At 42.4% G+C, this 12,782-nt stretch overlaps 1 protein-coding gene across 1 annotated transcript; it reads right to left on the bottom strand.

Moving 5' to 3' along the window:
• Positions 1 to 11,975, bottom strand: LOC131230606 (uncharacterized). The gene is made up of 4 exons (XM_058226503.1): positions 11,936 to 11,975; positions 8,013 to 8,159; positions 550 to 771; positions 1 to 5 (listed from the first exon to the last, which is right to left on the bottom strand). Exons 1-4 carry the CDS (start codon positions 11,973 to 11,975, stop codon positions 1 to 3), a joined length of 414 nt encoding a protein of 137 aa, XP_058082486.1.
• Between the last annotated feature and the right edge of the window lie 807 nt (positions 11,976 to 12,782).

The following is a 12,782-nucleotide window of genomic DNA, read 5'->3' as shown; positions in this document are numbered from 1 at the left end:
TCAATCTAAAAGAGACGAACCCACAAATCAAATACTCCAAGAAGGCAAATATGATCTAAAACTACACACTCAAAAAATAAAAATAAAAATAAAAATAAAAATAAAAATAAGAATAAAAGAAATGCTATTGTATTAGAGAAAGCCAATCTATTTAAAATTTTAAAAGGCAGCCAAAGCAGAATACCAAGGAAAAGCATATGAGCCCAAAAATAGAAAAGGAAGTCACTATTAACACCCACCCTTTTGATTTGCATGCACCCATTTTCAACTTTTGTGAATTGCAGTAAAAAAATGTGGTATTTAAAAATGGAAAAATGGGTGCATGAAAAATCAATCAATTAGGGGTTTATATCCTTTCCCCAAGGGGAAAAAACACATCAAGAGCAATTCCAATTCCCAAAACCTAACCTAAAATGGGTGCATGAAAATCCATCAGGGTGGATGCAAATATCATTTCCAAAATACAAAGTAATATCAATAAAGATGAAATCCACCATATCCATATCAAAAATTCAAATTTTTAAAAATTAAAAGAAAAAAAAAAAATACCAGCATGCTTGGAGAGATGATGTGCTTCTGCAGCCTCCCATTTCCCAAACTGCTCTCCACACTTATGGCAACTCACAATAGAAGAAGATCCATTTGAATCAGCCTCATGAGAAGCTCTTGGAGCTGATGAAACAGCAGCAACTCCACCACCACCACCACCACCACCACCACTAGAAACAGCATTTGAAATAGCAGAGCCTCCAAAGTTAGGGACTTCTCTATCTGATAATCATTCCAATACAAGTATACCCAAGATCACAGCAAGTATTCCTGAGAATAACAGAGGGCACACATCACAAAATCCACTAAGAATTTGAACTTTTACAATCATCCATAAGGTCCAAAAAGACATACATAAGATAAAAAGGAAAAGAGAGAAAGGTTGGCAAAACTAGGGTCCTCAAATACTCAGCTCTACTCCACGCTCTCTGCTACGACGCCTGTCTAGAATCTCCTGCACGCATCAATCATGCATAAGCTTATAGAAGCTTAGAGGGTGGTGTAGGTGTGTGATAATGGTGCACAGAAGAGTAGTAGGAGATACAATGAGAGAAGCATAATAAAAAAAAATATCATTAGCCTTACCCAGGTTAACCATGAATATGATGCAAAGAGTACTGGACGCCGTACCAAGGCAATGCATGAAGGGGCTTGTACAACCAATGCTAATGCGATGCAAGTAATGTCAGTGCTCATATCCAAACCATATGTCAAGTATGTTTCCAATCATAAGGAAATCACCGGGGTCCATTACACTTCCGAATGACTGCCGCTCTATAGACCCCGCACAGTCAAACAAGTGTAAGAGACCTCACTACCTACCTGTGGACAGCCAATCACTAACAAGGCCTGAAGGTAGCGGACCCATTTACGAGCTGGTCAGACTCAGCCTAACAATGCTTCCTCACACCAAGCAGGTAAGGCCACACCCCTATCCAACCGACTACACGACAGTGGGAGTCGAGGCCTAACGGTATAAGGCCCTCATGTGCTCATAGTTTCCACTCGGTCACGACGTTGGAGCAGATCCTTGTTACCATGGAAGTTTTGGGAATCTCACCCATGGGCATCCTATGTACCCGGTATGCTCAAGTAATATTTTCGGTGTCCACACATGCGGCCATCCACAAATGTCCTTGTGGAGGAAAGGCCCTGATGAAGCAAGGGTGGTATCATCATGAAATGCGATGCCAATGCATGAGTCGCACACACAGATCATGGACAAGTTTCAGGCACTCAATGTACATAAGGGGAGAAACTTCATCCCTCAATGACCACCATACAATGCAATCAATTCATACAGATGATGCATATGGGTCGCAACGATGTAAGTGTGCTACCTGTGGAATATGGAATCATCCATCCCAAGGAGGGTCAAGATCTAGGCACATAGACAGGTATTCTAAGAAGAAAAGAAGTCCTCTAGTGGGAGCCCAGTACTTTGGGATGGCCCACAAACTAAGAGAGTCAAAATCCTAAGGAGGAACGGTCCTATTCAGGCCCAAGGTGGGTCTTTAACCACCTATAAGGGCCTCTATGGGCCTACCTTAGGGCCACCAAGGAGGACATCCAACCTCAACTGGGTCCCAAAAGGTAGCCTGCTACGTATGCAAAGAAAGGTCCAAGGCACAATCAATCCATGGCCTAGTGGGCCATACACTAAGCCCAAAAACAAAGGCAACCTGGTGGGCCCTTAAGCAAGGTTAGGGCCCAACCATAAGGGTCATAGGTTCACTCATTGTGGTGGGCCTAATGGGCAGCCCATTATCCCAACATATGGGAAATCCTTAAAATTTTAATACAAGTAAGTTGGGCCTCACATATCGGCCCAAGTATGGATTTATTATAGTGGGCAAACAAGGGCCCAACTACTTGAGTATTTGGCCCATAAGGCCCATCACAATGACATGACAAATATAGGACCCAAGGGTTCAATGGGCCTATCAAAAGTTCCAGCCCAACCAAGATTATAAGGCCCATACTTAACTAAGAGACTAGCCCAAGAAGAATCCTATTTGGGATGGGCCTTTAATCATACACTAATTAAGCCTAAAAAATATAAAATTAAGATGGTAGGATACTGATATAAATCCTCCTCCAATCTAGTGGGCCATATTGCCCCAAAGAACATCTATAGGCAATAGTTATTGGGCTCAATGCCAAATTCCAACCCACCCAAATTTCTGGGTTGGTTGGAGCCAGTTGGAATCCGTTGGCATTATTTTTAAGGATGAGGTAAGGGCGTTATTGATCTTATCCAGTTTACTAGACAGATGGGATGGTTTGGTGATTGCTGTGAGCAATTCTTCAGGGTCAACAAAGTTGAAATTTGATGATGTGGCCAGTCTAATTTTCAGCAAAGAATCTAGAAGAAAGACATCAGGAGTTTCAGGGGATTCAAGAAATGCTCTAAATATTGAAGGAAGAGGAAGATCGCTAAATAAATGAGGCAATAAACACAGGCGTTCTAAGTCGAGGAAGAAGTCCAAGGGACCGAAAGACAAAGATGGGTGTTGGCATTACGACAAAAAGGGGCACATGAAATGTGATTGCAGGACGCTCAAGAAACAAGAAAGAAGCTCTCAAGGCGGGAAGGATTCAGTGAATCTATCTGAGGAGAGTGACACAGAAGTCTTAATCTTGTCTTTTGATGCGAGGAATGAGTCTTGGGTTATAAACTCGGGTGCTTCGTTTCAAGCCACTTCATGTAAGGAAGTTCTGCGTGATTATGTGTCAGGTGACTTTGGGAGAGTCTACCTGGGTGATGATGAGCCGTGCAGTATTGTTGGAAAGGGAGACGTTCATGCCAATCAAAAAGACGGAATGGTTTTGAAATTGAAGGATGTCAGACATGTACCGAGTTTGAAACATAACTTGATCTCAGTGGGGCAATTGGCCGATACTGGTTATATGACGATTTCACTAGTGATTCCTGGAAGATCACAAAAAGTGCTCTGGTGATATCTCAAGGAAAAAAGGAATGTACTTTATATGTAACTTCAGGATCGTATTGTTTACTCTCAGTCGCATCAACTGGAGTGAATGGGCAGTTATGGCATCAGAGGTTGGGACATATGAGTGAGAAATGGATGAAAGTGCTATTGTCAAAAGGGAAGCTACCAGGGTTGAAGTCTATTGACTTGAAATTCTGCAAGGATTGCGTATATGGCAAGCAGAAGAGAGTAAGTTTTAAGAAGACAGGACGCATCTGTTGGAGCTTGTACATGCTGATGTGTGGGGACCGGCACAGGTATCATCTCTTGGTGGCTCACGCTATTTTGTTTCCTTTATTGATGATGCTAGTAGAAAACTGTGGGTCTATTTCTTAAAGCACAAATCTGATGTATTTGACGTATTTAAGAAGTAAAAAGTTATGGTAGAAAATAAGACAGGTAGAACAGTAAAATGTCTCAGATCTGATAATGGGGCAGAGTACTGTGATAAGAGATTTAAGGAGTATTGTGCAGCAAATGGAATCAAACATCAGAAAATGATTCCAGGGACACCACAGCAGAATGGTGTGGCTGAGCGCATTAACAGGACCATCCTTGAGCGCGCCAGGAGCATGAGGCTACATGCAGGGTTGCCTAAGATTTTTTGGGCAGATGCTATGAATACTGCCGCATATCTCATCAATAGAAGTCCCTCAGCACCATTGGATGGTGGGCTACCAGAAGAAACGTGGACTGGAAAAGAAGTGAACCTTGCACATCTCAAAGTGTTCGGTTACACTTCATATGTTCACATTGATGCAGAGCATAGAAACAAGCTGGATGCGAAGTCCAGGAGGTGCACGTTTATAGGTTACAGGCAGCATGATTTTGGCTACAGGTTTTGAGATGCAGAAAATAAGAAAATCATCAGAAGCATGGACGTAGTCTTCAATGAAAAAGTAATACATAAGGACAGTGTGAAAATAAGGCCGATGAGAAAGAATTCGTAGAGATGGAAGAATTACAGGACACGGGTGTTACAGCGCCACAGGATGATCATGCACATGAGCATTATGAGGCAAAGCCGCATACACCAGTTGTGAGGAGGTCTACTCGAGAGAGGAGACCCACGGTCCGATACTCACCCTCCTTACATTATCTACTGCTGACAGATAATGGTGAACCAGAATATTTTGAAGAGGCATTAAAGACAGATATACGGGTTAAGTGGGAGAAGGCCATGGATGAGGAGATGGACTCTCTTGAGTCCAATCATACATGGGAGCTAGTCACCCTACCTATGGGTAAGAAAGCTCTTCATAACAAGTGGGTTTACAGATTGAAGGAGGAGTACGATGGTTCGAAACAGTACAAGGCTTGGTTGTGAAAGGGTTTCAATAAAAGGCAGGTATCGATTTCACTGTAATATTTCCACCTGTGGTGAAAATGTCCTACGATTCGTATGGTCTTAAGTATAGTGGCTACAGAGGACTTAAATTTAGAGCAGCTAGATGTTAAGACAGCCTTTCTTTATGTGGACCTTGAAGAAGAGATATATATGCATTAGCCGACAGGATACGTGGCACCAGGAAAGGAGAACAAAGTGTGTGGACTGAAGAAGAGTCTATATGGCCTGAAGCAGGCCCTGAGGCAGTGGTACAAGAAATTTGATAGTTTCATGTCGGCAAACGGTTATAGGAGATGTCATGTAGACCATTGTTGCTATTTGAAGAAGTTTGATACGTCATACATCATCCTTCTTTTATACGTTGATGATATGCTTGTGGCCGGTTTAAGCATAAAGGACATCTCAAATCTCAAAAGACAACTGTCTAGAGAATTTGCCATGAAGGATTTAGGAGCTGCAAAACAAATCCTAGGCATGAGGATAAAGCGTGACAGGGAAAACAAGAAACTGATTTTGTCATAGGCAGAGTACATAGTCAAGGTACTTGATTGATTCAATGTGGGAGGTGCTAAGCCAGTTAGCACTCCATTAGCTAACCACTTCAAGCTATATAAGGAGCAAGGTGCAAAGACGCAGAAGGAACGAGACTATATGGCTAAAGTCCCATACGCGTCAACTATTAGGAGTGTCATGTATGTTATGGTGAGCACGAGGCCAGATATTGCTCAAGCAGTGGGAGTTGTTAGCAGGTTCATGAATAACCCCAGGAAGGAACATTGGGAAGCTGTGAAGTGGATTCTTAGATACCTGGTAGGTACTAAGGATGTAGGGTCGTGCTATGGTGGATCAGAAATCAAGCTACAAGGCTATGTGGATTCAGATTTGGCAGGAGACATCGACAGCAGAAGAAGCACTACAGGTTATGTCTTCACTCTAGGTAGTGCTGCAGTCAGTTGGGTCTCTCAGTTACAGAAGATAGTATCTATCAGTACGACAGAAGCAGAATATGTTACGGCTACAGAAGCGTACAAGGAGATGGTGTGGATGCAAGGTTTTATGGAAGAATTGGGTAAGAAGCAAGCAGATTGTAAGATGTACAATGACAGTCAGAGTGCAATACATTTGGCTAAGAATTCAGCATTTCATTTAAGGACCAAGTATATTGCCATCAGATATCACTTCATTCGTTCGTTACTGGAAGATGGATCGATTATTCTGGAGAAGATTCATACAAGTGAGAATCCTATGGATATGCTGACCAAGGCGGTCACACGGGAGAAGCTGAAGCTTTGTTCAGCTTTGATTGGTCTTCAGGCTTGAAGACAGGGAGATGATGTACTCCGGCTGAAGAAGACGAAGGTTTAAGGCGATGTGTCCCCAAGTGGGAGATTGTTAAGATGTGGAGCCACATATGGGACCGTCTTCGACCGGTCGTGAGGAATGCTCGACCGGTCGTAGGTCCGGCTCGACCAGTCGTGGACCGGCTCGACTCAAAGTCCAGCGAGCACTGTTTTTATCCCAAGGTGTTCGACCGATCATGACCCATTCACGACATGGCTAGACGGTCCCATATGTTGGACCGTCCAGGCCCTTAGGCCTAGTCCCTGGACATCCCAAAAAGGGCTACATGGGATAGGTTTTCAGCATGTATCAAGGTGGGGTCCATATACCAATGACCCACCCTTATCTTCTTCAAAACAAAACAACACATGGGTCCAAACAATTAGCAACATGGGCCTAAAAAAAAATCTGGACAGCAAGGTATATAGCTGCCTAGTGCAGTCCATAATTAACGTTCCAACAAAATAATCTTCATGCACATCAAGGTGTGGCCACTTAGATGGGCCACACACATCTGGGACATACTCCCGAATGATCCAAACCTTGCATGTGTGAATGGACAGCAAGGTGGATCTCCACATGTCCAGAAAATGGGACATATAGACGACCCAACAAGAATGGACAGTTGGATGTGCCTTGTACATCAGGTGGGCCCCCATGACCAACAATTATTTAGGGAGAAGGAATAAAAGAGATAGAGAAAATAAGAGGAGGAGATCAACCATTCAAGAGGGGTTTCGCCACTAAAAACCTCTTATGTACAAAGAAGATTCAACCATACAATTGCTCATCTATGGATCTATGCATGCATGGACCTCCACAGTAAAAATCTGAGGTGAGGATGCCATCCTCACCATAAAACAAAGGTCTAGATGACCTTAGGAGGGTTGAGATCATGAAACACATCATGATGGGGTCCATGGAGAATGGCCCCATCATGGATTAACACATGCATGATGGATGGCCAATAGGCACATCCAAAGGGTTAGATGGGATCCCCACCATGGGTTGGTGGGTCCCACTTATTCCCTACATGAAGAAACAAAAGAAATAAGAGAGGGAAGGGAGGTTAGCATTTGTGGAAAACACCCACTTTGAATCTTCAAGCTACCACCAACACTAAGTACTCCAAGCTCCAAGCTTAAAGGTTCAATGGTCAAGATGAGTTTGTGGTGGCTAGATGGAGGAAGAAAGGAAGGGAAAGTTGCTGGAAATTGGGAGAGGGAGGGCTGAAAATTCCACCATGAAAGAGAAAAATGAGAGAATGAAGGAGGAGAGAGAGGAAGGGAAGGTTGTAGGAGAGTCATCATTGCTCTCTCTCCTTGGTTAGAGAAAGAAATCATGACCTATAGTGATACAAACAATGCTTGCTAGGGCAGATTAGGTGTGGGTAGTGTTTAAGATGGGTAGTATTTATTCCATGGGAATTGTAGTGTGTGTGGGTGGTGTGCATAGGAACTTGTGCCTGAGAGTGGTCCATATGCATTTGTACAAAAAGTGGGCCATTGATGAAATGCTCACAACTTTTAATCTATAAGTCAGATGAATGCACAAGACACGTCGTTGGAACCGCAACGACGATACGAATGAGATAGCATAGGTCTCGGGCCGATCCGAGTCAGGTCAACGTGACTAGACTCAAGGATGACCGCAAACGCTACCCAAAGGTCGCGGGTTGCCGAAATTTGACCGGTAGGACCGCGGGACTAAAATGAACGAAATGCATACTCACACACATATATGTACACATGCGTACTCGGGTCGGGTCTCACACACTTAACCCGTGTATGCAGTAACTCCACCACCACCACCACTAGAAACAACATTTGAAATAGCAGAACCTCCAAAGTTAGGGACTTCTCTATCTGAAAGGAAGCCAGGAGTAGCCGTTCGATCGAAAGAAGAGAGATCAATGGCGGAGGATTTCTCTGATCGGAGAAAAGAGGGATTTGGCAGTGCAGCTTGTATTCCATAAATCTTTGATCGGAGAAAAGAGGGTCGGGTGCGAGAGAGAGAGAGAGAGGGTTTGGGAGAGGGGTGGGCGCGTGAGAGAGGATTGAGGGATTTGGGTTTTGGGTGGGGCTTAGTTTATAGGAAACGGATTGGCTACTCCCCCTGCCATCGGCCATTGGTTGGTGGTCGGTGCTCTATGGGCCCCACTATAATGTATGTGTTTCATCCATTCCGTCCATCTATTTTTATAGATCATTTTATAGTATGAAAGAAAAAATGAGTTATATCTCAATCTCAAGTGGACCACATTACAGGAAACAGTGTTTAATGAACGTTGACCATTAAAAACACTTTGGGGGCCATAAAAGTTTTGGATCAAGCTGATATTTATTTTTTCCCTTCATTTGGGTATTTATGACCTAATCAACAGATTGGATGTCAAATAAACAGTATATTAGGCCTTAGGAGGATTTTAATAGTGGATATTCAATCATTATATTTTTTCGTGTGGTGTGGTCCACCTAAGATTTATATCCCTATAATTATTTTTTTTTGTAAATTACTAAAAAGATCTGTAAAAATGGATGAGCGGAATGGATGAAACACATACATCATTGAACTACCATTGGCTGGTGTCGAGGGAGTAGCCAATCTGTCGCCTCAAAGGACCAGCTGGCATCCCCGTGACTAAGGTTGTACATGAGCAGAGTTAGCTCGATTAGCTCGCTCGACTCGACTCAAACCCTAGCTTGATTCGACTCAGTTCGAAACTGAGTTCAAGTCGAGTTGAGCAGAATTTTTTAGCTTAAAAAAATTTCAAACCGAGTTCGAGCTTGCCCGAGCTCAACTCGACTCGACTCGAACCCTAGCTCGAATCGAACCAATTCGGTGACTCAGTTACTTTGATATTGATGTTGCTCACCAAGTGTTTGATGAAATGACACAACGAAGTGTCGGCTGGTAGCAAGGAAGGTATGTATATGAAAAAATACCATTTTTTTTCTTGGTTTTTATGTTGCTTACAAGATGTTTTAAATCACATACTACCATAACTTTCTATGATCACATTCTAATGTATCATATGGACATTATTGTGGAACTATATAGGCCCTACCTAAATGACTATAGCTGTGACCACTGTTTCCTGTGGTGTGGTCTACCAAAGTCTCCTATCTGCCTCCTTTTTGGTATCATAACCTTAAATGATCTGTCAAAATAGATGGAAAGAGTGGAGGTGTAGGATTTGCATGCGGTTTGGCAAGTGATCCGAACACCAGTAGTCCACGAGTCAAAGCTCTATAGGCTACGATGATGTATATGTTTTATCCACATCGTCCATCCATTTTTCTATATAAAGTTAGGTCATGAGCTCAGAAATGAGTTAGATTAAAATCTCAAGTGGACCACACTGCAGGAAAATAATGACGATTGAATGTCAACATTTAAAAACTTTCCATGGCCTACTGTAATGTTTATTTCTCATCCAACCTGTTGATAACATCACATGCATGGATGAAAGGAAAACACATATATCAGCATGATCCATAATTTTTGTGGCCCCAAAAAGTTTCCATAATTTTCCAGAGATTTGGATCTACCCTATTTTTGGCCTCATTGGCTAAAATAAGTTGGCAAAATGGATGGACAGGGTAAATAAGACACACGCATCATGGTAGGGCCCACATAGCTTTGACACCAGCTAGCTGTCTAGCCTTGGGTGCACTAGTCAAACCGCCTATTGATTTTCGACAAACATCAGGTACGCCCCAGTCAAGGATTGCGTACTGAGTAACCCATTTAGATTACCATACCGATTGAACCCTATTGAGCCCACTTTAAATGTGTGTCTTATCCACACTGTCCATCTAGTACTTCAACTCATTTTAGTGGTTAATATCATATGTAGTATGATCGGGGGGAGTAACTAGTCAAATTAAGGGTAATGATCAGTAAAATAGAGTGAATGGACCAGACATGTAAATTTGGACAAATATTCTTGTCAAAATTGTGACCCAACTTATTGACCTCGTGAGAACCTAAGAATTGATGTTAGTTAGTTTTGTGGGCCCGATTATGATGTGTGTCGAACATTAACACCGTGGATTTGATGTGTCCCCTTTAGGTTGTGAGATATCTCAAAAATCATCGGTAAACGAAACTCAAGTAGGCCATGCCATCTAAAACTATGTGAAGACAAAGTAGGGACTGAACATCCACCATTAAAAATAGCATTCATAGAAGTTTTGGATCAAGCTAATGTTTGTGTTTTCTCTTCATTTATATCTTTTTGATATTATGAACATGTTGGATGTCAAATAAACATTATTGTGGGCCCAATGAAGGTATCAATGGTGGAAATCATTATTCCACACTGTTTCGCATGGCATGGTACACTTGAGTTTTGAATTTACCGAAAATTTGGGATCAACCCACACCGTTCATCCATTTTTCAAGATAATTTTAGAGAATTATCCAAAAAATGAATCATATCCAAAGATTAAATGGACCACACTACAATAAGGGGAACGGATTGGCTACTCCTCCTGACCCATCTAATGGCTGGTGGTTGGTGCTTTGTGAGCCCTACCATGATGTATGTGTTTAATCCATGTCGTCTATCTATTCTTAAAGATCATCTTACGGTATGAGACCAAAAATGAGATATATCCAAATCTTAAGTAGGCCACATTCCAGGAAATAGTGTTGAATGAGCGTCAACCATTAAAAAACATTTTGGGGCCATAAAAGAAATTGGGCCCACTGTAATTTTCATTTGCCATACAACCTGTTGATAGGGTCACACGGTCAGGGAGCCCACCGGGATATTTTTTGTCCGGGAGTCTATCTAATCTATATATATATATATATATATATATATATATATATATATATATATATATATATATATAGGTTCCATACGGTCGAGCTCATGGGAACTTATCATACGGTTGAGCGGTGTGGGCCTCACTATGATGGGTGTCAAACATCTACCCAATCAGTCAGATGCACCATTCCATGGTGGGCCTGGGGCTTAAAAATCACAAGTCAATCCATGACTTTTTTGGGCCACACCACATATAAAAGTTGAGAGGGGTTACCCTCCATTAAAATAATCATAATCAGTTTTTGGGACCACCGAGATGTGGTTCATAAATCCAGACCATCTATTATGTGTGTCCCACTTGAATAAGGAGTTAGACCAAGTTTCATAAGCATCGAAATTTCAGGTGGGCCCCACCAAGTGATTTTATATGTTTTAGGCATTTTTTAACATGATTTTAGATGTTATGGCCCACCTAAGTTCCGTATACGGCTTATTTTTGGGGTACCCCATAATGTAAAGGGGGCCCATCAAATGCACGGTGTTGATGGTTGACACGCATCACAGTGGGGCCATAGAGCCCTACCAGATCCGATGATCAAGTAGCTTTTTTTATTTTAGTAAATGTGTGTGAGTTTTGCATTTACTCTAAATTTGTGGTGACTCGTTTATAGAAATAGTGGTAATGATATAGGGTTATCCAGACCAACAAAATAATGGTTCTAGTTGTAGATGGATAATATGTATATATTTTCTTATATAAAACTATCTTAACCATCCAGTAAATGGTCCCTTACATGTACGGTTGTTAATATGGTGTATGCTATAAATGATAGTAAACGCACAATATTCGATTTGAAGGTATTTTCTTTCTTTGTTTTTTTTTTTTTCACCAAAAACGCCCTAACCCTCGTTCTCTCTCTCTCTCACTCTCGCTGTTTTTGCCGCCCGACCTCTCAATTTCCCGCATTCACGGCGCAGACGGTCCCTCTCAATCTCTCTCAATTAGACATTTCTCCCCCTCCAAAAACCCTCTCTACTGCATTGAGCCCGTCTAGCTCGATCGCGGAGACGGTGGCAACCACCCGCCGTTGATGTTCGACGGTTCCGTTAGGAGTAACGGTTTCCGTCAAGTCCCGTCGGCTGTTGACACGGAGCCTACGGCGAATCGCGAGACGGAAGAGGCGGCGTTCGCAGTGGCAGCGACAGAGGGGAGGGATTCGAAGGGGTGTTGCAGCAATAATGGCGTCATTGCCGGGATTCTTTACAAGTGGGTGAATTACGGGAAGGGGTGGCGGTCGCGGTGGTTCGTGCTGCAGGATGGGGTGCTCTCGTACTACAAGATCCATGGGCCTGACAAGATCTCGGTGGGGGCCGCGAGCGAGAAGGGCGTCCGGGTGTTCCATGGGCCTGACATGAGGAAGCATGCTATGCGTGCGTCCACCAAGCGGTGGAAACCTTTCGGCGAGATCCATCTTAAGGTTCAATTTTTGGATTATTTTTTTTCTTCATTTCTTTTGGTTTTATTTTTATTTTCTGTTGATTTGAATGCTTGATGTGAAGGAAATGTGAGGAATTTAATTTAATGGAAGGAAAGAGGGTGCTGGTTGGTTTTTGCTCTGTATTGTTTCTAAGAAATGGGAATTGATATTCACATCCACCATTTTTTGGTGTATGCACCTTTTTTTCCGGACCTATTTTGGCAATAAATGGTACAATGCACATGCGCTAACTAGCTACTTCAACTCAATTAGGGCAATAGCAGAGAATTTTACGA

This window comes from Magnolia sinica, chromosome 17, assembly GCF_029962835.1.
Source record: "Magnolia sinica isolate HGM2019 chromosome 17, MsV1, whole genome shotgun sequence".
Lineage (NCBI taxonomy): Eukaryota > Viridiplantae > Streptophyta > Magnoliopsida > Magnoliales > Magnoliaceae > Magnolia > Magnolia sinica.
This window is presented reverse-complemented; position numbering and strand designations above follow the sequence as displayed.